This window comes from Myzus persicae, unplaced genomic scaffold, assembly GCF_001856785.1.
Source record: "Myzus persicae strain clone G006 unplaced genomic scaffold, MPER_G0061.0, whole genome shotgun sequence".
Classification (NCBI taxonomy): domain Eukaryota; kingdom Metazoa; phylum Arthropoda; class Insecta; order Hemiptera; family Aphididae; genus Myzus; species Myzus persicae.
In genome coordinates, this window is record NW_019100914.1 from 357,459 (window position 1) to 385,205 (window position 27,747).

Genomic DNA, 27,747 nt, shown 5'->3' on the forward strand with positions numbered 1-27,747 from the left:
AGAGGATTTATTATTATTATTTTTTTTTTTTTTACTCGTTTTCAAATACGCTTCGACACAGCCGCTGTCATGTGTAAACCTTTTTTTTTGTATGTATATATTATATTATATTTTGTTGTACGATGGTGATGGGTACGACGAGGTTTGGAATATTTGACGACACTGTGCGTTGTCAGTTCACGTGCCCAACATCATGTCACTGAAGTTTAATACAAAAAGAGAATTTTTTGGTACAACAAATAAATATTTTATATTTAACACGGGATTTCTTAGCGTGAGACAACGGTCATTGTAATATTAATATCAAAGAACATTTTTGATAACAATTTTAATAGTACCTATATGTACCTATAGGTACCTAATGCTGTATACAACTAACAACTTCTTTATACAACTAAATTTTTGCAAAAATATTAAAAATATTCTTTATTACTCTCTATAGCAATACTTATTTTTCTGAAAATATTAGGTAAAGTATATCTTGTAGTGGTTCCCAATATGGGCTCCTTGGACGCCTTGGGTAACCAATTGATCTTCACGGTGGTGCCACAGAATATTATTCTTTATAATAAATTTTAAAATATAATAATATGACGGCGGCTTCATTTAATTAGTCATAGTTTGACTAAAAATTACCTTGGTTAAAAAAGAGTGCCCCGAGTTGATCAATTTTGTCAACCACTAAAATTTTATAAATTATAAGTCTATAGAAATAGAGTGTCAAGGTAGGATTAGTACCTGACGTATTATTGTTTGCTACCATTGTGATCAGCTTGACCGCTCATCAAAACATTAAATGCTAATAAATAATAAACCATATTTACTCAATAATATTAAATATGTATAAGTGCTATCGAGTATCCATTTTTATTTAAACTAGTTTTAATCTACCTGCAGAATATGAACTTTAAAATGTGGGTAGCCGTTTAAAATATTTATTAAACCTAAAAACGTATTATGTTTAAAAGTACCTATGTACCAAAAAATTTTGCAAAAACCCAGTGTTGTAATTATGAATAATAGTGCATACTTCAAGCTGTTGGAAAACATTTTTGTTCTTCCAAAAAGAGATAAAATAAATCGACCGAGAAAATATGAGTGTATAGTCTTACTAGGAAAAAAATAACCTTGTATATATCAATTTAGAGTATGAAAGCAGCGCCCAACAGATATGACAGGCTGGGTTAACACAGTAGGTATTATTATTATTATTATTGTTTTGTATCCTGTTCGCCGCGGTTGTAATATTATGTTCGGCTCGCTATCGTAAATGTAATAGTGTATATATTTTCATATAAAATTGAACGGCGCCGCGAAAAACCAACAACACTCGCGTAACAATATGCCCTCGTGGAAAATAATGAAATGGGTAAATAAAACGGGAAAAATGATTAAAACGTAATTTATTAAAACGAAAAAAGCTATTCGTTATGAGAGCGAAATGGGATTCTGAAAAGCTGTCGCCATCGGCGGCAGCGGTGCGCTCTGTGCAAACGCCATCGTAATATTAATATTTTCCACGTCGAGTGGGGAACCGATTGCGTTTGTTTTTGGGTAAGTCGACGGATTTAATTGTTATACGATATGGCGTAGTCCGCCTGCAGTGTATTTATTTTTACAGTGCGTTTATAATATTTATATTGTACTTTTCAGTCGATTTAGACATAGTCCGTTCGTAAAAGTCGCCTTCATATATGTACGATTTCATTTCGTTCTTCGTTCTCCCGAAGTGATAGGTTTTTTTCTAAGAAATAAATGTATTATTAAATTCCAAAATAGTATTTTTCTCACGTGAAATAAATTTAACGTCTCACCATGCATCTAAGCATTATAATAGGTACTATATTGTAAATGGTATATGCATTTTTTGTTCGTTTCATTGTGTACATTAATAATAATAATAATAATAATAATACTTCAATTACCTACCTTGTCATCTGTTTCATACAGATTTAAAAAAAAAAAAATGAAAAATACCTATTTACTATCCATCCGAGGGACGATAAACGCTGTATAATTATATAATATTACATAATAATGTGGGTAATAGTTTTAAAAAAACGTCAAAACCAATGAAATGTATTCATATTAAATAGTAGGTACGGATACATTGTATTTTATGTTTTTATATACTTAAACATAATTTTATATAATAAGCAAACCTGTCGTCGAGTGCGATGTGTGACATTATTATTATTATTTGCCTACTACTACGAAACTACAATCACGTGTATAGATAGTCCCAGAACTGGCAGAACTTGTCTTTTTACCGGTCGTGGCTGAAAAGCTACATCTCAAACTGATTGTCCCAGATGTACATGTTGGTACATGCTCTATATTACATTATTATATAATAATATTATCAGGGTTTCTACGAGCCCAACCAGAAACACAGCTCTTTCTCATATCCCCGTGAATTCCTCTATCTATATGTTTCCAATTTTTCATTTTTCCATATATTGAGGCTTTCCTGTCCTTTTCTATTAATTAAAACATTTAACATTCATCTAACCATTGCTTCTACTATTTTTTTATTATGAAACCGTGTTATTGTTGAATATTGTGAATGTTATTTATATAAGTGTATATAGTACCTATATATACAAAATAGTCATTGTTCGTAAAGCTTAGGTACCTACTCGTGACATTTTTATATACATAAATAATATAAGTGATGAAAAAAAATCAAGTCTCATAAAAATCAATAAAAGGTTTTAATATTATGCAATACTGCAGGTATCCACGTCGACTTTACATAAATATCGAGGTTAACATGATTTTATGAAATTCTTATAAGTGAACAATAGCGCACCCTGCACACGACAATGCAACGATATCACAGCACGTACGGTATGATGGCTTTCCTTTCTCGGGGGTAGTCCCGGAACTTGTCCTGGTACCACCGGTGGCTGATGAGCGCTATCTCGAACTGATTTCCCCACACGAACGCGATCACGTACTTCCATCCGGTTCCACCCCACAGCACAGCGTACCAGGCGCCATACATGATCACCTCGGTGAGCATCTGTGGGCTAGACACGAGGTCGAACAGTCCGCCGGTGAGCATGATGTGCTCGTGCGTGACCACCTGGCCACCACGCTTCCGGGCCTCGGCCAGAGCCACATTGGCTCGCCACTGTTCACGGTACGCCCAGGCAAATACTAGCAGGGCCCCCGCCAATCGGACAGGCTCCCAGGCGCTGGACTTTTGCTGTCCCGCCACCGCTGCGATGGGCGCCTCTGCCAGCAAGGTGACGATGGCGCCTGTGTAGTGCATGTAACCGGAAGCATAGTACCACAGCCCTACCGCCGTGTCCGAGAACACGTTCACGTAGTACGTCTCGTACGTTCGCCTGGCGCACTGCAGCACGAACATGCCGGCGGCAGCGGACGCGGCCGCCGAGCTGTACGACGAATCGGTACGTCGGACCGGGTCCCACAGCCACCGTCGGCACCACGCTGCGGCCCATGGCCACGGGGTGCCCGCCGCATACTCATCTGACAGCGCCAGTGCCGCCATCACCGACAGGGCCAACGAGAACGCGTAAAAGTGCTTGTACCACCGCTTGGGCACGCTCAGCACGCCGGACGGTCTCGAGCCGCCCGTGATCTTGCCGTAAGCGTACAACCGGGCCACGGCGACCGGCAACCTAGTCCCGTCCATTGACTTGAGCACTAGCGGCACGGCCACGAACATGAACGTCATGCCGACGAACATGGCGTTTACGGCGTCCATCATGCGGCAGCGTGGATGTGACGGACTGCACGGATGTGACGGACTGCACGAAACCGCGGACGATATATGCGTGGGGGCGGCCACCCGGTTTTTCGCTTTTATATGAAACTCTGTTTTACCACTATCACTACCTCCTACTCTACGACCACCAAATACACTTACAATCCTTCTCGGCCATTTTCTCGTCCTCATTCTCACCCCCACCCGTCCCTTGTCGGGTTGATTGTTACGGCGGGCCTATTTTCGTTTGTGCCAAGGTCCCGCCGTACACTTATAACTACACGTGTCGGAATCTATTTTGTTCTGCTATTTATAAAAAATCATGTAATTACCACTTATTAATTATATAATTAGGTATGTGTATATGTATTACGCGTAGATTAAACTAGAATTAATTTGAGTTTTGAATTCACTTCAATAACCTATAGGTTATACGCTTGTGGCAGGATAAATGGGTTATTATGATATAACGACAATTTTTGTATTTTACAACGTAGGTAGCAGGTAAAACCGTAAAACTATAATATTTAATAAATGATTATTTTTAATATTTACACTTGCAATAAGGCGCCGGTTTAAAATTTTGCTGAACCCAAGTAATCCAAGAACTTTTTTTCAATGTTCATTTTAATAAACATAACGTATTATTGGGTTGGTTAGATCTAGATTGTAGACATTTTATGCACCAATTTCTCAGTTTTTCTCTTTTACGCTTATACCGCGAAACCGGGAAAACACCTTGTATATGTGGATTTAGTATTAATTCAATCGAACCATAACACTATTGTTGAGTTTATATAAATGATTTTATAATATAATATAGGTAGTTGGTTTCCCACATGCCATCGTTCCCATCGAACAAAAAGCGTTATTGTTCCTGTGAATCGTTCCCGTAGACGCCCTGTCGTCGACACAACAATTATAATATAGGAATGTGATGGGACTGACGAGTATGGGAATAATTATATACGCACCACAAGCGTGCATAATACCTAAGCATAATATTATAATGCGACGGCAGTGCACGACATGGCAATCGATCCAGCGGCGGCGGAAGTCGAGGGAAAATCAAATCGTCAAGTCAGTTGTGCGACAGCGACGACGACGACCTGTTTTAAGGAAATCCGTTTCCTCACCTCAGCTCGCGGTGTATTGTAATCATATAATATCTCGGCGTGTACCTACCTATTATATTATATTATATTATTATATAAGTAGGTACGTGTCTGACGATTAAATCATCGTCGTCGCGTGTCACACGCCGTCGTTTTCGCGATGACGATACCGACACAGGGCAGATTTTCAAACAATAAAAATGTTCTATTGCATTATAATAATATATTACACGTGTCGTACTGTGCAGCAGGTATATAAACTAAAAATAACAATGTGATTGTAGGGCGGCCGCCGCCGTCCATCTCGGACGGCAGTGAAAAACCCTGGCAAATAGCCCAAAATCGCCTAGTAATTTATCATTTCGTGTGTGTTTTTCGTTCTCCTCGGAGCATCCTATCCCTATAAACACACACACATTATATATATATATATATATATAATGTACATCTCTCTCTAGTTCGTTCGTTGCCACATCGCCACCATATATATATATATATATATAGGACATAGGTATACTCACGGTGGTCCCATACTAATTTCTTATTTTTGACACACGCTCTTCGCCTTACAACCTAAGTAAAATATAATATACCTTATATGTTTATATATGTTCTTCTCGTCATCCTGGCATACAAGTCGTCAGTGTGCCACGGAGCAGCGTGCGCGTGACTCGTTGCACGTGATTTTTTTACTGTTTATTTGTAACTATATTTAAAAAAAAAAAAATTCTTAAACGGACGCTGTCGTCGTCCGGTGTACCGGAAACTCGGAGCGTACAGCATCATTTAGACATTCCCCATTCTCCGCGAGCATAATTCTTTTTTTGTTGTTGTAATTTTCGTTTTTAATTCCGTCACCGCGTGCTGGATAGAAAACAAGGCCGAGTAGCGACGAAAAGCTGGCAATTAAATTATATAGAACCACTCGGTTTTTTTTTGTCCTATACGTATATAATATGTATATATATGGGTTTTTGCTCACGACGCGAAGGGTAATATTTTATTTTCGGCGGTCCAATTAGCGGCGCCGAATGAAACCGAGTGGATGTTTATTTTTTGTGTATTGCATCTGTCTCGGAAAAGCATAAAAAACGGAAACAAAAAATAATAATAGGAACGCAAATTAACGAAAACAAATACGTTATTATGTGGACCGTGTTTACTTGCCGGTCGCCGTTACACGCTTATTCACAATACGATGGCCAGTCTCGAGTTCTGCATTGTTTTTTCATGGTGGGGAGGGGAGGAAATGGATTGCAACAATGTCAACTCTACTATGTAGAAACTCCACCCGTACGGCGTGTACATAGTAATATTTATGTACCTATAATAAGGTACTTACCTAACTCTCATGACGTGTACACACTTATATGCTGGGTAATACAAAGACTTACCACGTCATAATATATATATAAGAGATTTTAACAGTTTCTCGCGTATTTCACGTGATTGGGATATTGTTATTTACCACACGGTAGAGTAATGCGTCTGAAATATTGTGCGGTAATCGGACGGAAACTGTGGGTGTATACTTTAAAAATAAAAGTGCAAATAGGATAAAATATTGTTTTTGCTATACAAGATTTGTATGCAATACACCAACCCCATCTTCCGGTTAAACGATGCGTGTCGGAGCGATGCTTCACGCATTTATTATTATTATTATTTATTGTATATGTTGTGTGGTGGTGTAAAGGCGCCGCGGCTATAGTATAACACAATATACTTCTTAGCGCGCTCACAACAATCACCCCCCCCCCCTCTACAATCCACACCCCTTCAAAGCCGATACAAAATAATATTAGATTATCGTATAGTATACGTCCGACGGTCGATGTATTTTTAATATATTGTTTGCAGCGCACTTAGCCGAAAACCTTTTTTTTTTGTTTTCATTTTTAAGTGCACTTGTAATAATGTTTTAATCATCATTTATTATTTTGTAAATAGTTTTTCAAGTAAAGCACATAGGATTCAGTTGATACGATATTATAATATTGATACGACACTGTAATATATTATTATATTGAGTGTACATAAATTAAATGTAATTAATATTTAATCCATGATATTATTACGCGATATAATCGAATGGCTGCCTTGAGTTTATTACAACGTATAATATAATATGTTTATAGTTGATTTTAGTTTTTTAGTTTTTTTACCCAAACCTTTACGTTGTTCATTAAGCGCATTATTAATGAGAACCCCGAGAACTCGTAGTATGCTATAGTGTTAAAAATAATAATCAATATTGCAGAACTCGGATAGTGGTGTGTTATAATAGTACCTATAAGTATATGGACTACGAGGTTGCTGGATTGGAAGAATTTTTATGTTTTTATTTTGAAACTCGCATCGAAACGTTAATTTTAAACGGTGTTATCCCGCCGCAGTTTTTATCTGTAATCTCATTATAAATGCGAAACGTTATTACGCCTTACCACTACAATTTTTTATTTAAGTTACCCAAGATTTACACTTTTTGTATTTTATTATTCTGCATCTGCAAATATGTATTTATATTATTAACATAATTTTTTTCATCTTAGTAGACGACTTTTAACTTTATTTACCCTGAATAAGTAGATCTTTATCGAGAAAAAGTTTAATTTGCATGCTTCAATCTTTAAGAGGAGAAGAGACATAATTTTTTAAACTTTGAATATATATATATATGTATTATGTATAGTGTTTTTCTTCGGGTGGAGTTATTTTATAATGAAAGTTTTTCGGTCGAGTTATTTTCAAGATATATTGTGTGTATTACAGTGTTTATTTATTCCATTAAAAAGACATTTTAATTTTCCCGAACTTTCTGAAGTCTTTCTGTGGTAAACTACTTTAAACAATTATTCGTCCACTGCCAATTATAAACAATTGTCATTTAAAAATAGATATTTCTTTTTGACAGCAATATTAATTTATATAATACTATGTCATTAGAAACATTTATACTTCTATCAACAAACCACCCAATTAAAATATAATTATAAATGTAAATGTATAATAGATGTATATTATTCACTCTATTACTCCACAATTCTTTCATTACGCAATATAATTATATTTTTGTTTTGCTACTGAATATTCAATACACATTTTCGAGGAAATTATAATTATTATAAATCATTTTGGATAATTTTCCTCTTTTGTACCATAACAACACATATACCTTCATGTTTTACTACTATACACTGAATATTTACATTCAATCGTCAAATCAATATTTTATATTTTTAATGATGAAAATTTTTTTTATTTTTTTTTTATCAATATTACTTTAAACTTATACATTTTGCGTAGTCATGCTTTTATGCTTTGTCATCTCTAAGTCAGTAATTTTCTTTCAATTTATTTTCCGTGTTAATGATTGTTTGATCTGTGACAGACCACGGTAAATCACCACCGCGTTCCAGTTCCAGTGGAATCGCAAAATTGCCAATGGGATTAATTGTTTCGTTCGTATTATTGTTTATTATATTGTTGATAACAAGGAAAAATGTTCCTCATACTCAAAACCGATTACAACCCAATAGATACAAACCCTTATTCACAATATATTAAGTATTACCTTCCGTTAAATAATAATTGATAAACCACGGTAAAAAGTATAATTTCGAAAAACCAGAAAAACAACATTTATTTTTAAAAATATGTTTCGTGTACACGCGAAAATACATTTTGGTAACCATAATATAATTACTACGATATGTATCTATGCTGTTTGTATAAAAATAAAAATAAAAATAAAAATGTATTATTATTGTTTTCAGTTGTCGGAGTTGGAAAAACGTGTGCTGGAAGCGGAAACGAGAGCCGTGGAAGCGGAAGGAAAAGTGAGTTGCGCAGTCAAACTTGATTAATCTAATAAACAGACAAAGTGTTTAACTCTGTTATCGATGTATATTATATACCTAACTTAACTTGTATATTATTATATATGTTGCATTATCAAACGAATTCGATTTAAAAGTAAACGCATAAACTGTTCACGCGTTATATTGGATATTGAATATTTAAACACGTGGGTGGTGGGTGTTTAGATTTCCGAATTTTCTACTACCGAACACCATCATCGTGTTCATACTTATTATAGGTGATATAATATAAATTAGGACCTATGCGTACGTATTAGTCATTAAACTGTAGGCTTTTACGTTTACGCCATTTGTGTTCCTGGTTAGTATTTCGAGTACGATTATAATATTATGTAGTGATGAGGAGTAGACCGAAATATAATAAATTATTATGGTCCTCGAATAGGTTTGCGATACAGCGATTTATTATGTTTTACCGAACATATTATATCCGGTGGTTACACAATTTATGTCGAAAACATCCAATATGTACCTATATGTAGTTATTAATTATATTACGTTCGATTCGTGCAGCTACAGCCCGGAGTACTTATATGATATTTATTTAATTCCGTAATATACGGCGGCGCGGGCCGTCGGTGCCTACATGTTATGTAGTTGGGTCGACGTTTCCGAAATGTATATATATTATCGTTCCTCGACGTTTTCCCATGTCAAATATACAAACCAAATATTATTTCTACTCGGTAAAATAACAACGTATAGCCTAAAGTTTGATATTAAAATGTCCGTATTGCTATTATTGTGTGCTGCAATTTCAAATAGGTATATATATATAGTATATACTTAGAATAAACAAGATGAAAAAAACCTACGAATAAAACTAAACAAACATTATTATTATTATAATTTTTTTTTTCTTTGATTGGTTCTATTTTAAAATTTAATTTTCTCTGATAGTTTTTATTCTTGGTAATAAAATACAATACAATTCAATATAATAACATGCATGTAATTGTAATTTGTATTTACTATTTAGATATTATAGGACGCAATGAGACCTCAACAATTTATTATTATACAAAACTCTGAAAAATGAAATGTTATCTGGATTGGTCACAATATGAGCTTATTATAAAATCAATACTACAGCCCTGCTATTTCTCCCTTTTTCTCTCTCTGAATATAATATAATATATAGTCTCACGATATTATTATATATATTATTAGTTACAAAACTATCGTTTTCGACATGGTGAGCCGCAATAGACGATGACATTATATAATTGATGATGGACAGCCGCAGTTATACTATTATAGTTTTCCATCATTCCATCACACGTAAGCACTCCAGTTTATGGGCGATTGGCGACGAGTATAGTCATATCACATTGTACTTTATATCATACGTATATAGATAGAACGTCAAAGTTGTAACATAATATTATTATCTGCTGCTCAACTCTCATTTTCAGGTTACTAGGTCGTCACAAAGCTGTATATAATACATCCACAATCCACATGAATATAAGAACCGATTCCATTGACACCGTAATACCGTATACGATATTTATTACGATCACGTATCGTTTAGCGATCTCGACCCGGTTTCAGTCCAAAGATAATACGTGTTTTAATCTGTTTATTTCATACGTATCAACGTATCGTATAATCGGTTCTTATGTTAAGTACCATATAGGATAAAATCGTTTTTCAATAAGAGGTTTTTCGTTATTGGATAAATTATATATAGGGTATCGTATGAGAATTTAAATCTGGATCTACAATCTGGATTGTTTAAAAAAAAATGTCTTTTATGTATATAGGACTAATTTATTCTGTACCGGATTTTTGTAATGCTTTTAATTATGCTATATAACTCAAAAACTATTTAATATATATGTACACCTACATGGTTTATTAATTGTATACGAGTCGCAGAATGAACGGGCATGTAACCCTTACTCATAATATACTATTTATTAAGTTAGGTACACAGCAGTGTACTTATTTAAAATTTAAAATGTTATATCAATAGTGCATATTATATCATACATTTTATATGAATGTTTAATATTGTTCAATTTCCAATAGTTTATCATTTATTAATCATAAACTTAGTTGTTTTTAATCAATTAGTAATGACTAATAAATTGCAATCAAATTAATTACACAATCAATAGTTATTGTTATAAAATCTTTATGAAGTTATAGTCGATGTAAAACCACATAACGGACGTTTAAATATGCATTCTTTTTAAATACAACAATACTTAATTCTATATAGGTAGTACTAGAGAAAATACCATGACTTAAAATGTCATATGTCTAGATTTATACCTATTTCTATTTCTCAGTTTTTTAATCAAACTACTTTGTTACATGTTAAAGTATAAGGCACAATATAATAATTAGACTCACATAATATATCATGTTTATAGTTTGTTAAAATGTATAAAAACAAATTATATTCGATTACAATTTAATGAAATTATTGGGTAAATAAAACAATTACAATTCATTTGAATTTCAATGAAAATTAAATTTAGTAACTATTACTCTATTTTGTAACTTATAATATGAGTACATACATAGTTAACATTTCAATCAAAATTCGACTGTATGCTTCAAAAATTCAAAGTAGATCTCCAAAAAACCTTTTTAAAGGGTTCAAACTTTTTAAATAGCGTGACAGCGCAGACACTTGATGGACCACCCTGTATACATACGTATGGGTGAAAAACAATAATAATTTTTACATGATGGCATACGTAAATATTTAGTCCAATATATTTATCTAAATCAGCTAATAATGTTTTTTTTGTGTGTCGTTACTCTTGTACGATAACATATTGTATAGTATCATTTTTTCGTAGACTGTTGCTGGTAGAACAAAGTTAGGTGAAAACTCACAACTATGTCAGTACTGTGTCTTCACACAGCTGCCCTTAATTGGTAATTTTCAGCTTATACCTGCTGCAATCAATATCATCGCAATATCTTATACTTTTGACAGTTTAACATAACAATATGATGTCGTCATTATAATTGCTAGGATACCGTAAAAGTGTGAGATGCTTGTCACGTGCCACTCACAGCATACCTACCAACTATAATATTAGATACCTACATTATTAAAAAAAATATATAATATTCCCGATCTAGGTCATACGGCGATTATAATATTATACGGTTTCTCATTGTGTTGACGGTTAAGACATTTTTATTTACCTTAGGTGTTCGTTGGAAATTATATCGACGGGAGACAAAAATGTCTGAATATATTATTTTATATATTTCTCTTTGTACGGGATATTTATCAGTTTTATACTTTTACTACCTACACTATAATATTCATCTTCTTTATTTATAGTTCGCAGATATTATACAAAATTATAATTATATAGCTTAGGTACTTACTGTACGCATTTTTAAATTCCATTCATAGCGGGATTGTATAAAAAATATATCGTGCTTGTTAGCCGTGAATATGAAATATGCGAACAATAAGTAAACAATACTTAGTAGGGGAAAAGGACATTTGAATGCTTTAAAAAAAAAAAGAAACTTTTACCAAACAATTTGTTCTCATATTCTATTTCGCTTCTCTCGTCCATAGTTGTAATAATATAACGCCTTTGTATATTTATGTTTATATATTGCATGCTACCGTTTTTGTATTTTATTTAAATATAAGCTCCATCCCGTGTATAATTCTATGTATAAAACCCTGCCCCATACCCTCTATCCCCTCGGGCCATAAACCCAGTCTGGCCGTATTATGCTGTAATTACAGTTTGATGACATTTCATTGATTGGCTCATTATAAGACTGTCTGAACGCAATACTAGCAGATTCTATACCACCATATAGTATCTAATCGGATTTTGAAATACCATTTTATCTTCATATGTTTCTATAATTGGTCGTATAAATAATTCATTTCCTGCCCGTCGTGTATTCATTATAATTATTGCGCGAACGAGGAGTTACAAAAATCTGTATACATATACATTATTCTAATGTTTATTTTATATGTACAATTTTAAAATTCAAGTTATGTGCTTAAATAATTATTATGCTTGCAGCTTGATCAATTTAAATTGTTGCTATGGTTAAATTCAATAACATTTATTAAACTTCATAACACAATATTACTTAATAGCTAGGTATACGCTTTGTTTCACTGTTTCTTAAATTTTTTTGATAGTTTGTAATAATGGTGTTTCGTAGTTACCCATTACTTGTTAAATTGGGACATCCCTGATTAAAACGACTTCCGTCTTACACATACAAAGTGAGAATGCCGCAGTGTGTTTTCCTATTTTCTTAGTATTAGATGGATTAGCTCATAATATATTAAATATGTGATCCTCGACTCACTCTTTGTATAATGTATACCTGCATTATACAAATAGACAGATACATATTATATAGCTAATTATATTCACCGTGTAGCGATGTTTGCCCTAGTATTTGCTGTGGAACTAACTCACTTCAAAGACGTCGATAGATTTGCGGATACTGAACAAAAGTGATCGCATGAACACTTTAATCGTTATTAAAAATTATTGTTTCTAGTACAAACTCATACGTTGCACCCTTCCGTAAAATGTTTTGATTAATTTTTGATTGGTAGTCTTAACCAATAATGACTTTTCACTTTAAGATAATTTTTGGAATTTTCTAAACCAAAGATTTCGAAGAATGACGTAACTCAAACAATTTAAATACTAATATCAGGTTGTAAAAACAGCTATGTCATAAAAAAATTTCGAAATTGTATTTATTTTACATATAGGTATAGATAAAACTCTATATTAAAAAAAATAATCATTTTGTCTAATGAAATTGTTATGATGATTATTTTTATTATAATAATGGAACACTGATAGACACCAAGGTGGAAAAAGCAATACGAGTAGTCAATACCCAATATCTGTAGAATACTATCTGTAGTGTACTATCTCTATATTATGTATCTCATATGTTCCCATACAACATTCACTTACGGACTTGCATTTCGATATAATTTAATATTTTTTTTTTTTACATTTATAATCAAGTAATACAAATTTCAATAAGCACATAACTAATTTTAAAATACCTAGAGAAAGTAAGAAATAAATAGTGTCTGCTGTACCTCGTCAAATTACGTACCTAATCGTAGATCATTAAATAGTGATAATCTGGGTATGATATATCAATATAGATATACCGATATTACTTGTTAATGATTACATTATTTTTACCTGCCTTATTAAAAGGTAGTAGAAAGTGCTAGCCTAGTCTCACCAGTATGTGTTCATCACTGTCAGTGATTAGGCATTGCTAACGAAATATACATGCATTCGGAATGGGTATATACACATTAAAAATCATATATAGTGCATTATTATATTGTGAATTATGCATAAAAATACATATTTTGTAAATAGATTATTTAAATTTCGTATGATTACCTATGTATAATATGCAATATATTAAAATATATCGTATATAGATTAATTTATAGTTGGCAATACAACACCCTTAATCTACGATTACGTGGGTGTTATGTATTAAATACATAGGCATATAATTATCGTATAAGTGACAGGTATACTTGCACGAATTGTATCCTCTGATTGTTTTTCTCGCTATTTCGCGTGGAATGATTTCAGTACTTCCATCTAATTCGATTTTTCACATTGATTTATTCGATTCTAATGTATAAATAGGTATGTAAATATTTTTTTCATGGTAGTAATAATAATACTCGTAATACTTAAATATGGAAACTAATTTTTATTATTCTTATTTATTATGAATTAAATACATATATTTTTAAAATTCAGTTTTATGTTTTATGTTGTAATAGACATTGTCTCTTTCTTCCATTGTTAGATAATATTTTATTTCACATAAAACACAAAATATCTACGTTCCATACTGTTCCTATTTTACTGAAACCCAAAACCAAATAAGGGTGGAATTAGTTTTTTTATACAACTGAAGAAACACTGTGGTGTCATATTGTCGTGGTTCCTCCTTGTTTACAGTAAGTTTAAGTAGATATGAAGTTTTATTTCTTTTAGATTTTTTAAAATGTTACTTTTTTAGTGCTTTGTACAATACCTTTAAGCTTCTCTATTGAAACTAAATGGAATGTTTCTGAACAAAACTGCTCAAATAGAAATAAAAATGTATTATTTGTACCAAGTAAAATAAATAAATTACATTTTTAATTTTCATTTGAATTTTCGTTTCACTAGCTAGCATACAAACTGAAATTCACTCTCTAAAGATTTAATTGTTAATTAAATTGGTTAAAGCTTTTATTATAGTTGTGAAAGGTATGTTAAATTATACACTGAAAACCGAGTGGGGTTGTAAATGTATAGAGGGAATTGTAAATTAGCTGAAAATAACGAAGGGTATTAAATTTAAGTTCTTTCGATTACAGACTGTTGACCCGAATATAACCCCTTTCTAAATCTGAGTCTGTTTTTCCTCTATGTATATAGATGATTCTATGTAGAGAAATGCAAATGTTAAAACAAACTTATTATAGCTAAGTCCGTCTCATTATACAAATACAATTTTTTTTAAGCTGGCTTATATGGTTATCTGCAGTTTTATATTTTAGATCCTCTGAACTTTACAATTTTGATTTATGAATATTTATTAACAATTTGGATGACGATAAAAAAAACGAATATGGTTTTCATTGATTTTATGGTTTAAAAAAAATGTAATTTTGCAAGATTCCATAATATATATTTTTTAATTTCTCAGCTCAAACCTATTTTGTTAACATTTAAAGTTGTAAAAAAACTTTATAATTCGTTTGTTACCGCTATTCAAATGCAATGACTATCTATTATCATTGTTTTCCAGTTTATTATCCGGAATGTTATACAGTTAAAACAAACAAACTAGCTCCCTCAGAAGTGATTGAAACAGATAAGAGTATTCTAAACTCTGAATTACCCATCATATTATTTTGGATATAAAATATAAAATAAATAATTATTAAACCATATTCATAAATACATACACGGGCCTGTTAGCTTTTAAAATTATTTCATAGATTCCTAACTATGTATATATGCAGTTATGACTATAGGTAGGTATTATATAGGTCGTGTGTATATTATTATGCAATAGAAATTTACTGCATAAGTTATTGCTCTTATTGGTTGCGTATAAATTGTTAATTTAAAATGTCACTGCAATTTCAATCGAAATTTGCATTCACAGTCGCATACATACTATAGTATGACATTTCAAGTATCATCAATATATTGTGTACATTTTGTGTTGACGAATTTGCATTATATCGAGTATTTTACAATTTATATTGTTAGCCGAACGGTGAAGGAAATTATGTATGAATGTATTATAACTAGTTAGCAGATGATATTATATATTAACAAACACCTGTGTGCTTTACATTCTATAATCAATATATTATGTGACAATAATTTCGCAATGGTTTGTATAAATGTACGTTATATTTTATATAAATCATTGTAGTCTATGTATGGCATAAATATGTGTTTTACATATCCAATGTCGTTAGTGGTCTATAAATGACAGATACGTACCTATTCGGAGATTTTGTGACCATATGACTATATTTAATCGGGGTTTTATTTGGATTTTACCAAACTTTATGTACCTACACTCGCACTGCATTATAACATGCAACTCCAATAAATTACAATGAGGTATCATACATTTACGATGAGAAACTAGTGAACAATATATACATTTTGGTGACTGGTGTCGGTATTAGCTAGGTACCTATAGCTTTATGCCTTACCTTGACGAATGTACTACCTGTACGTGCTTCGTAATCTTCAGGAAACTTACTTCGCGTTTCGACGAAACGGATGTGATGATGCCCAAACTTGTTTCACCGAAATGTCATCGCTTTGAAGGGCACTTTAAGCACTCGCATACGGCCGCCACGGGAAAACGATTTGATGTCTGCAGACGTGGAGAAAACCGTCGGTAGGCAAATTTTTTCCGAGTTAAGACTTACCATCCGGATATGTATATAATATAAATACCTAGGTATATCGTGGTTATCCGTTCGTGAGTACCTACCACACAGTATGATCAACATCGATCGTGGTAAAAATTCGGTGACCGTGGCCGTCCACATTATAAATGGTGTAACATAAATATATTTTATATATGTACCCGCGCAATCAGATGAACCCGCTATTTACCGTCATCGGTCAGCCAGTGATCAAGCAAAGCTTTCGCGACATAAACCGCGAGTGCCGTTTTCATATCATATTGGTGTGCAGTACGATGAAATTCTATCAGGACGTGTCCATATGGTAGTCCATGACAATTAAATGTTTTTCGGACCACGGTGTTTCGGTCATTCTTGAAATAATCCGTTTCCCGAGGATTACAAGGAGGCTTATTCACCATTATATGTTCCTTGTAAAAATAGTCGTGGACAAGGACGTATTGTATTTCTTTACGGTATAGTTATTTTCGTTATGACTACTAATATTATGCATTTTCGTACCCCATAACGCTTAATTTTAAATATTTGTCGAGCCTCTTTATAATAAATGTCACTTTGTATCGAAAATATAATAATTACAAATTTTATTTTCAATAGAAAATTAACTGTTACTATCCACCAAATTTCTATAACCATTACTTAACTTATAAACCATAGAAATAATATTATTTTAAAGATTAGGAAATAATCTTGGATCAAAACAATGGTTAAATAATTGTTATACGTACCCACTAATATATAATGTCTATTAACATTTATAATCCAATAACGATAAACGCAATTATTATATATCTATATAAAACAGTACTGCAAGGGAAAATAACCTTCACCCCGCCCCTAGCCACCCTAAAAACGTTTCTCATACGAATGCCAATGCGTGACCGCGTTTATAAGTTTATTACGAAATAATTGGCAATTAGTGTCGGATATGTATGTGGTGTTCTTTTCACATAACGTTTTGATTTTCTGAAATGGGATGCGGTGCATCAAATCCTATTTGTTTGTTGAAATACAAAAAAAAAATACACATGTAGACACTGTTATGTCCGCAACTACCTTTAAAGTATTAAAAAAAAGTCTTTGCGCTTTATTGTGTGAAATCCATAAATATTCATATAATATATGTGTATACTTACGCCTCGGCGGCGGTTGGGATGAGAAGGGGTTTGTTGGGTTTTTTTTTATGCAATAAAATCGCATTTACATTTTGTTCATCCATTTATCGATTCGCGCAGTTTTGACGACGGCGGCTGTCAACCGACGAAAAACGAATAACGTATAGCCGTGTGTATTATGTGTATTTTACACAAATGTACTATCTATATGGTTACCTATATAATAATAATACATCGGTCATCATCTCGCCGTTATCAGTTAGTGCGATGACTCCCGAGATTTTTCCGTCGTAAAAACGAGTTGACGAGTTAAAAAAAAAACCCGCCGTCATTATACATCATACAGTTGCGATTTGTTGTTATCTCTATAAATGTATTCTACCTCCATCGCCCCCTCTTTCAGCCACCGTAAAAGCCTTCCACAACAATATCACGACCGCTACCGACATGTTACGACCCCGACGACGTATATTATATTATGTCATCAGTGTAGAAGATCTTGCGTGTACATAATATATTATTATAATATGTCGTGTATACCACGAATATTCGACGACCGACTTGGAACAAACACTGCAGCGGCCTCTACACGTGAACCACAGTGGTTTCACCCCGATTGTGAGAAACTCGTAGACTCCTGGTCGCGCATTGCGTGCGGGCTGTTCTGCATAAATATCTATGGAAATCGGTTTAGGTGAGAAAATGATTTGTGGTCTCTTAATATTTATGGCGGTCTATCGACTTTTGATTGTTTGGGGGAGGGGGGGGGAAGCACTGTTTCGCGGCGTGTGGTAAGCTATAGTATTATTCCACTGAACTTGCACCCCGTTGATCTTCGCTGCAGGGGTCGAAATTTGCGACTTCTGATGATATGTGTACGCACCGAGTTGGAAAATATGTTATTTCTTATCCTTAAATACGTATATAAATACAGTGTCTGATAGTATCACGAAAATATAATAAAAATACCATTCTGATTTTCCGTATAACCGAGAAGTCGTCGTGTTCATTCTGATTTCTATACCTACTCAAAAACTTGATGTCCACGTCGTATAGCGTTGTATAGACTATACGCCCGTATTTAGGAGGTAAATATAATTCTATATTACATAGGTCCTTTGATCCTCGGACTGCCTATAATTGTATGTCTTACGCGATGGCATTATGTATTTTGTATACAGATTATAAATTTTAATCCGCGGCATTACAACGAGGGGACGGTCTTAAACAGTTCAGTATACGACGTAATATTATTTATTGCAGAACGTCTATCTAAAGGGGGGTAGCGATTAAACTCGATACCGGTAAACGAGCACGAAAATTGGATGAGAGGATGATGAGGGTGTGATCACAAACCTCTGGTATCTACCGCTATTAACGAGTTGTGTTCCGACAAAAATAATTTGGATACACAAATTGTATCCCGAAGAAAACTGATACTTCATAACATGAGTTATTCATTAAATAAATTGCAAATTTTAGAAAAATTCGTGATTATTTTAAACATCATATGACATGAAGGTACCTAAAATATTATCATACACACATTTATTTGCAATTTCTTCTGGTTCAAAAAGTGGTAAATCAATTTCACCAAAGAACCGATTTTCCCAAAAAAACTTGACTCTTGAAACAAAATTTCTGATCATTTACCAACATTAAAACATTTTTTTAAATATATAATTTGATGTTAATCTTCTAATTTTTTGTACCTATATTTGTAATATACTTAATTATATTTTATTTTATTCGCTACCTGTATTTACTGGCTTATATTTGTATTAAAAGCAGTAAATAAAATAAATTTTCAACATTTTACAGTAACACACTTAAAGTAGGTATATTTAAAAAAAAATAAAGAAGAGTTCTGACGAAAAAATACATACCTGAAAAAAAAACTACCTGATGGCTGACACAATAATTGATGTAATCCTGGAAATAAATACTGAACACAACTCGTGTAACCAAAGAACAATTACCGGACACAACTCGTTTGTAGCTGTCTTTACATATACATGTCGACATGTCGTATTATTTCTCTAACTACGCAAACACGTGTGGACGTGCATGCTGTATGTATATATTATATATATCATGTGTGCGTACACATAAAAACGCGTACACGCTAAATTATGAGTGCAATTCTATATATTTTTTTATTTACCTGCCATAAAAAACGACAGCAATATTAATAACAATAATGATAATAATAGTAATAATAGCAATAATAATAGCAATAATAGTAATAATATATAATATATTAGGTATATAGTTTTGGCACAGACGGCGCGCGTGTTGCCGTTAGCAACGTTGCGGGTTTCCGAGGGGGGCATTGATTTTTTAATTCCTCTCGCGCACCTCATCCGCATCCAGCCCGCGTAGTATGTAGTAGTATACGGCGTGTATACACTCGGGGGGCGGCCACCCCTTTCCGCGTCCGGTCACATGTTCCGTACTACGGAACCGCCGCCACCACCACCCTTGTTTCGTACACGCGACATGCGCCGCTCCGGTGCTCGCGCCTGCGCACCGACCCCCGAAAACGTAATATCACAACGATATTATATGTATATTGTTACGATACACACGTCATGTGATATCTCATGTCGGTCTCTCTTATCGCGCGCGTAGTATTTATTTATTTTTTTCCGGCGTTTTACCAATTTTTTCGCGCCGTGTGTGCGCGCTTCTTCGACCGTCGCTTGTCGCGTCGCCGCCCCCGACGGCAGCGCTCGATTTTCGTCCCATGTCCGATCGCCGGCCGCTGTCGCTCGTCTCGTCCCGCTCTGACGTCGTCCGATTACCGACATCAGCCATACGTCATCGCCGCCTCCGCCGCCACCGCCGCACGAAAGGATAAGGTAGGCGACTTTTTTTGTGATTTACCCGCCACGACGACTGCGGGTACTGCTTGTGCAGCAGGTATTGCACGCACACACATTACTACGTATATTGCAATACTATAGTAGTATAGTGTCGTGTGCACTGATGTCCAAGGATGTACACTATCGTCATTAATTATTATTGATGGACAATATAGGTATTCAATATTGTGAACCATAATACCCGCGGGTCGTTGATCGCGCGGCCGTGTCGCTAATATCGATCGGTAGCAGCGGCGGCGGCGTGAATCGCGACACGCGTGTCTTTTGACAATCGGCCGTTTAATAATACGCGCGTCTTTACGACGGTCGACGTGTTTTCCCGTCGAATATACGATGTGTAAACGATCCGTAATGTGTACATACGCATAATATAGTAAAATTGCCTAAACGAAATATCGAAACACGAATCGTGCGAAAAACTACTGCAGCGGAAACAATACGAGACTATGGGTACTATTGTAGCGATGCAGTAGGTAAATTAAACACGTTTCACTCGGACGACGACGACGACACTGTATAGAACACTGCTCCGTAGTTACATAATATTTGTACGTCGTATAGTCGTCACTCGTAAAGGACGAACAGTTCGTTATGAACGGCGAGCGCGTGGTCCGATGGCGATGAAAAAAAATGCACTGGCACGCGTCCATATAGGTGGTGTTTATAGGGTTTTTTTTTGTCCGTTCAACTCCTACCTCGGTGTATATAATATATATTTTCATAGCAAACGGATCCATACTGCAAGTCGGCGATGCACACGTAGTTTATTACAACAGGAAGGTATTACAGGCTATTTTACACGCGTTTTATGCGTTCCGAAGCAGCGGGGTCGGGTGCTTTTTTTTTTTTTTTTTTACTCCGGGATTATATTACGGCGCCTGAGCGTTCTTGAACGTAATATATATTATGTATATCGTGTACGTATATGGTAAAATCAATAATATTATGTAATATCGGGTTTTTACTGTCTATTGTATGCGAATACGCCAGTGAATACATTAAAAAAAAGGTAAAGAAAAAAACAGTCGCTAAGTCATCGTGCGCGTGGCTAATCCTCGGCGTAAAGAGTAAAAACGCGTATACGCCATGGTTTTATATATTATTATTTTATACGTATAGATACTGTTTACATCGTGAATATATTACACGTGCATGACGTATATTATATGCTATATATCTAGCGATATATATATGTATTAGTCTCTGTAGCTTTCCATCTTATATTGGTCATGAAACGCATAAAGTAGTTTGTATTATTTCTTCTGTCGTCAAGGATTATAACCGCTGCAAGGTATTAACCGACCAACTCCTCCCTCTCCCTCCCGCCCCGTGTTTACGTATAGATTCTGACTGCGCTCCGCCGATTTTAGACTCATGATAGCCGACAATAGGCGTATTATTGTACGTATATAAAATCGCTGGGAAAGTTCTCTGAAAACAACGAAATCATATGCCCCGAATTTACGATGCGCATATATGTACTCAATCATTTCGTTACTCGACAAATCGATAAACGTATAATGTATACTAGATATATCGTGTATACTGGACGCGAGGGGTGCATGACCCTGATCCATTGTGACATTGTGTGTGTGTGTGTGTGCAGTGTACCCCCTATTTGTATTGACCTGGTTAGGGTGTGTGAAGTGTGCATGGGAACTGCGGCTGCGGTGGGGAGGGATATACGCACACCAGACGACTAGTCTATACAGTGCATTGTGTCGCCGCCGCGTCGTATGCATGACTCAGCTTCGTCATCGTTTTTAATACCTAATACCATATTATTGTTCCCAATATTCGTCATTTCGGTCTGACCTCTCACAGTGTATGTTTATGATAAGCAGTCATAATCGCCGTTGCAGCCAATGAACTCTACTACTGGTGCAGGTACCTTATATTAATACTCACATACATATACTATACGCACCACATGGTGTTATCAGAGTTTCGTTGAGGCGGGAGTTTGTGGATTTCGAGATACATTTTTGTTTTATTCCATTTTTGTTTACATACGTAATTATTTGCGTTTTTCTACTTGCAGGTGCGTGTTATGGAGGAACGGCTACAAGCCGAATGGACTACTCATCAACCCGATCAGGTGGAAAAGGAACAAGCCATTAGCAAGCTGGCGACCCAGGTTGAGGAACAGGTATGACTTGTTACCAAAAATCAATAATATTGACATGATTAATAACATATGATTGACATGTGCTTATATAGCGTCAGCTGAGGCTCCAGGATGCCAAAATGGTCGAAGCCAAAGCGGCACGCATCAAAGAGTGGGTGACCAACAAATTGAGAGACCTGGAGGCTCAGAACCAGCACCTTAGAGAGCAGAACCACAAGTGCAATCAGCAGCTGGAGTTGCTTAGGAGGCACATGGCTCAACTGAGCGCTGACAAAATGGCCGTGAGTGCTTGCGCCGGCACGTCGTCGCCGCGCACTAGTACGTCGTCCTTGCACAGGGCCAACAGTACTGGCTCTACACAGTGAGTGAAAAACGTTTGCTTCTAATTAATAACAACATAATGTAGTATGCTATATCATGGGGCCACCAAATGGCTGCCGGTGGATAAACATTATCCGGCCCTTTGATAAGAATAGACAAGAAATTTATTTTTATTAATTAATGAGGTTTTCATTCATTTTCATTTTCTTTTTCAATTTAGTCCTTACTTTCCTCGAGTAATCATGTTTATTCAATTTTGATGGTCTTCAATTTCTCGAATTCTTATAGAAGCCCTTTAAAAATATTAATTGATGTTCCCTGTGCTATAAGACTGCTGCTTATAAAATAATAATACTGTCTGTCTTCCGCATATTTAGCGCCCTGTCCGACAACGAACCGGTTTACGCCCAGGTGGACCGGCACCACAAGAACCGGACGCCCGAACGGTCGCAGCGAACGCACCGCCGGCACATGTCCGCTTGCGTCCAAGTGCCGACCACCGAGTCCGCCGACGGTCCGGACATGCCTGTCCACGAACAGTTGGTAAACGATCTGACCACCGCCGCTGATTCGCTCAACCTCAACTCCGCGATTAGACGTAAGTTCATAAAATACGGTTTGGTATAAATATTTTGCGTTTGCACGTTTCATATTTTTCACTATCGGTGGTACCTACCTATATTATATTATAGAGGACGGCGTACCTAAAAGCGCGAAGCTGATTTGTTCTTTTTGTTGTGCCTTAAAAGAGGAAGAAAAGTGTGAACATTTTGTTACCTATGGGTGTAGTATTAAATCCTATTGCGCTTTAATTGGTAAATAATTACCATAATATAATTAACTTGAAGCTTAAAATTGAAAATTTGATTTTATGGTACTCATGTATAATTATGACTTTTAGTCGCTAAAATATCATTATTTATATGAAAAATATATTAATATACTTAGTTATTAACTACTTAACTTAAAACTTAATTTTCTTTTCATTATTATTTTTAAACTAATTGTTCATATCAATTAACTTGTAATTAATAATTTATTTTCGTAAATGGGTCTTTAAAAACGTCTTTCGTGTTTATGCGTGTATTGTTTATTTTAGGCGACAGCCTACCAAAAACAGTTTAAATGCAACCAACTGCGCCCAACTGCCATTATTATGTAAATACGCATATTTTGAGAAACATAAAAGATTACGACGTTCACCTGCTCTATCTGACCATATAGAAACATGATCACAACACAAACACCAAAACCCTACAACGTCAAACTCTCGGCGCGCTGGAAAACGGTGTTGTAGGTGTGGGCATATTGCAAATTATTGCGAAAATTTCTCTGTAGATATTTTTCTTTTTTATTCATTTAGTTACACCACACATCAGGTCTTGTTTTCCGAGTAATTTTCTATAGCGGCGGGACTGAGGTTCCGAATGTGTTCAAATTTAGACTAAAAGATTTTTGATGAATAGAGCTTTTTCATATTTTGTTACTGCTTCTTGGGTTAACCAACATCATGATTGGAGCAGCAAATCGTAACATTTTCATTCAAACCACGCAGGGGTCACCAGTTAACGGCCAGTGTACATCGTGATGGGATGTGTGTGGGCCCCAAATGAACATCTCATAACGTTTGTTATTGAATTTGTTTTGATTTGTATAGTTAAGTATACGTGTATGTTGGTGTAGGGATATTTTTATTTTTATGGTCGAGATACATTTGTGATGTCGCGTGGGCTTATACCATTTTCGATACTTCTGCGATCAATGCGCGCGTTTTAGCACGATATTGAAATTGATATTGATGTATCGTTACACGCGACACCGGTTATGGCATGTTAATGTTTACAGCGAAATCAGTGTGCATTGAGTCGGACATCGCTCACGACTACGCGGAGATTTACACGCCTAGCCGCGAAAAACTTCCGTGGGACAAGACGTGCAACAAGCCGCCGACGCCGCCTTTGCACAGGTTCCCGTCCTGGGAATCTCGGATCTACCAAGTGGCCAACGAAGGCCTTTCGGCGGCGCCCACGGAGCCGACCTTGACCGCTGTCGCCGCTACCTCTTCCGCCACCGCCGCCGTTGTGCATCCGACCCGAGTGGTGACGTCGCAAGGGTATTGCGATATAAGCGTTCCGGTGTACGCCACTGTGAAAGGCGTGAGTATAAATTCGGATGGCGAGTACTTGTGTGTTACCGTATGCCTCACATAAAAGAAAAAATATGGGAAATATCTTGTATCAAATGTTTCATTGTTTATATTATCTTCATATCTTTACGTACAAACGCCGTACACTATACATTTAAAGTAAATATAGGTCGCTAAAATATATAAACTATAATGACTGGTTGATGGTAAAATGCAACTTGCGATGTTTTCAAAAGTTTTATCGAACGTTAAATTGTCTTTGTGTGTCCTTATGCCTTCTGAGTAATTGAAAAAGATAAGTGCGAAGCATTAACCTACGATAAGTGTTCAAGAATGCCTTTCGTTTCTCATTTCCGACGACCTCGGCAATCGTTCAACGAGGTCTGCGGGTCTGATGAGTGTGAAAGATAGATAATTTTTAATGATTTCACAACTTTTCCAACAACTTGAAATTATTGTTCATCCAGACTTATTGATATTTTGTTTTGTTTTGTTTTTTTTTAATGGGGGGATATGATAGCTCACATGTACTGTTCGTATATTTATTTATTTACGAATATGTTAATTTTGTTGGCAATTGGTCGATAAGTTTATTTCATGATTTTTGTGTCTTATTCTGTATGTATGTATGTATGCATTTATGTATGTGCAGAGAGCCAGTCAGATCAGGTCCAGCCCGTTCACCGGTGACTCGTCGGATGACTCGAGTGACGGCGAAGGGGAGCACACCAACACAGCGAACACGCACAGCGTGGCCACCAGGATCACGAACAGCAGTAGCACCGACAACACTGACACCTCGCTGTCCAGTTCCAGTCCCAGCAAGAGTCACAAGACCGCGTCGACGTTCTCGCCGGTCAAACACAACTCTTCCGGGTCGCCGTCGAAAAGTACGAGTTTGATTCCGTGTTTAATACCTAGATATAATTTCGGGGAGGGGGGGGGATTTTCTTACGACTTATTATCTATAACGGTTCCATGTGCGCCGCAGATACTTCGATGGAGTCGGGAATATCGGACGACTACGCCATACCACCAGACGCGATGTCGTGCGGCGAAGATTCGACGGAGTGGTCGTCATTGGTGCTCAGGTTAAACTTGAACGGTGCTGCTGTTGTCGCCGACAGCCCAAGCAGGTGCGCCAAAACTGGTATACTCGATAAATCCGGACATTTAGCCAAGCTCGGTGGCAAGTTGAAGACCTGGAGACGACGATTCTTCGTGCTGAGCAACGGCAAACTTCGTTATTGGAAAACACAAGTAAATAATAACACCAAACTGTGTCATCGCGAGGTTGTGTACTCGCATTGCTTTAGTTGTTTTTTTTTTATCGTTATAGTTAGGTAGCAGTCTCGTGGTTTGATTCATTTTATCGATGGTTTGATTTTAAAATTGCAAAATTAATTTTCCTTTACAGAACGACGTTGCTCGAAAGCCACAACGTGAAATCACAATCGATGATCTATGTCGAATAACCCGAGCCGATGGTGCTGCTACGTTCGAAATATCGACAACCAAAAAGACTTTTTACCTAACAGCAGATTCAATTGCAGCCATGGAAGATTGGGTTAAAGTTTTACAAGTAATTTCCATTTGTTTTTTAACCCCAGCATTAATAATGTGTATTTATCTGTATTTGTCGCATTTCATATAGAACGTTCAGAGACACAATGCTACCAAGTTAATACTGAACAACGAAAACAATAAACCGACTATTCAAGGATGGTTAACCAAAGTGAGAAATGGACATGCCAAACGGTGCTGGTGTGTACTCGTAGGAAAGACATTTTTATATTTCAAATCGTCAACAGATACGGTAAATTAAATACTATTAATAGTTTTGTTTAATTGTTTAATTATTTTACACTTTCAAAAAAACATTTCAGAGTGCATTTGGACAAATAAACATGCGCGATTGCCGTGTAGAAACTGTTGACCATGTTTCAGACTCTGATAGCGAAGAAAGAGATTCCAATCAGCCGCCGACAATAGCTTTGCATCCATCACATCAAGGTCCTCCAACTTATTTACTGATGTCTTCTAAACAAGAAAAGGTTTGATTAAAATAAATATGTATATTTCGTATTTAATTTTCATGTCTAGGGAATTGAAGTTCATGAATGTCTAGCATTAGCATGGTTCTAAATGTTCTTCTGATTTCAGGATTCTTGGTTGTACCACCTTACTGTAGTTTCGGGTAGTGGATCGCAATCTGGATCGCAGTTTGAACAGCTCATACAAAAACTAATGGAAGCTTCGGGAGATCCAAGTAAATTCATTATTATTTACTTTTTCTAAAACAAGAGTTTATCATTAATAATATATAATTTTGTTTCAGATTGTGTGTTGTGGAAACATCCAACTTTATTGCACTCCAAGGAAGCAATTAGTACGCCATTGACTACTTTATCTATAGAATCATTACAATATGAAGCCATTAAATTATTCAAG

The 27,747-nt window shown here is 35.4% G+C and overlaps 2 protein-coding genes across 8 annotated transcripts in view; one reads left to right on the forward strand and one right to left on the reverse strand.

Annotated features, from left to right (window-relative positions):
* LOC111026800 (uncharacterized protein CG43867) overlaps positions 1 to 27,747 on the forward strand; it is an 89,416-nt gene that overhangs the window by 57,086 nt on the left and 4,583 nt on the right. For 4 of the 7 annotated variants that reach the window (XM_022304949.1, XM_022304945.1, XM_022304946.1 and 1 more), the window contains 12 exons: positions 8,628 to 8,690; positions 22,743 to 22,850; positions 22,922 to 23,190; positions 23,528 to 23,748; positions 24,996 to 25,306; positions 25,949 to 26,186; positions 26,288 to 26,556; positions 26,714 to 26,878; positions 26,951 to 27,112; positions 27,183 to 27,350; positions 27,460 to 27,565; positions 27,635 to 27,747. In XM_022304949.1, coding sequence (XP_022160641.1) covers positions 8,628 to 8,690; positions 22,743 to 22,850; positions 22,922 to 23,190; positions 23,528 to 23,748; positions 24,996 to 25,306; positions 25,949 to 26,186; positions 26,288 to 26,556; positions 26,714 to 26,878; positions 26,951 to 27,112; positions 27,183 to 27,350; positions 27,460 to 27,565; positions 27,635 to 27,747 — 2,193 coding nt within the window. Of the gene's footprint in view, positions 1 to 8,627; positions 8,691 to 20,404; positions 20,678 to 22,458; positions 22,589 to 22,742; positions 22,851 to 22,921; positions 23,191 to 23,527; positions 23,749 to 24,995; positions 25,307 to 25,948; positions 26,187 to 26,287; positions 26,557 to 26,713; positions 26,879 to 26,950; positions 27,113 to 27,182; positions 27,351 to 27,459; positions 27,566 to 27,634 lie in introns of those variants that run through there. The other 3 variants (XM_022304944.1, XM_022304943.1, XM_022304948.1) reach the window with 3 other exon arrangements.
* LOC111026802 (polyprenol reductase-like) lies at positions 2,709 to 3,966 on the reverse strand. Its single transcript, XM_022304950.1, has one exon. It carries the CDS (start codon positions 3,926 to 3,928, stop codon positions 2,837 to 2,839), a length of 1,092 nt encoding a protein of 363 aa, XP_022160642.1. The 5' UTR covers positions 3,929 to 3,966; the 3' UTR covers positions 2,709 to 2,836.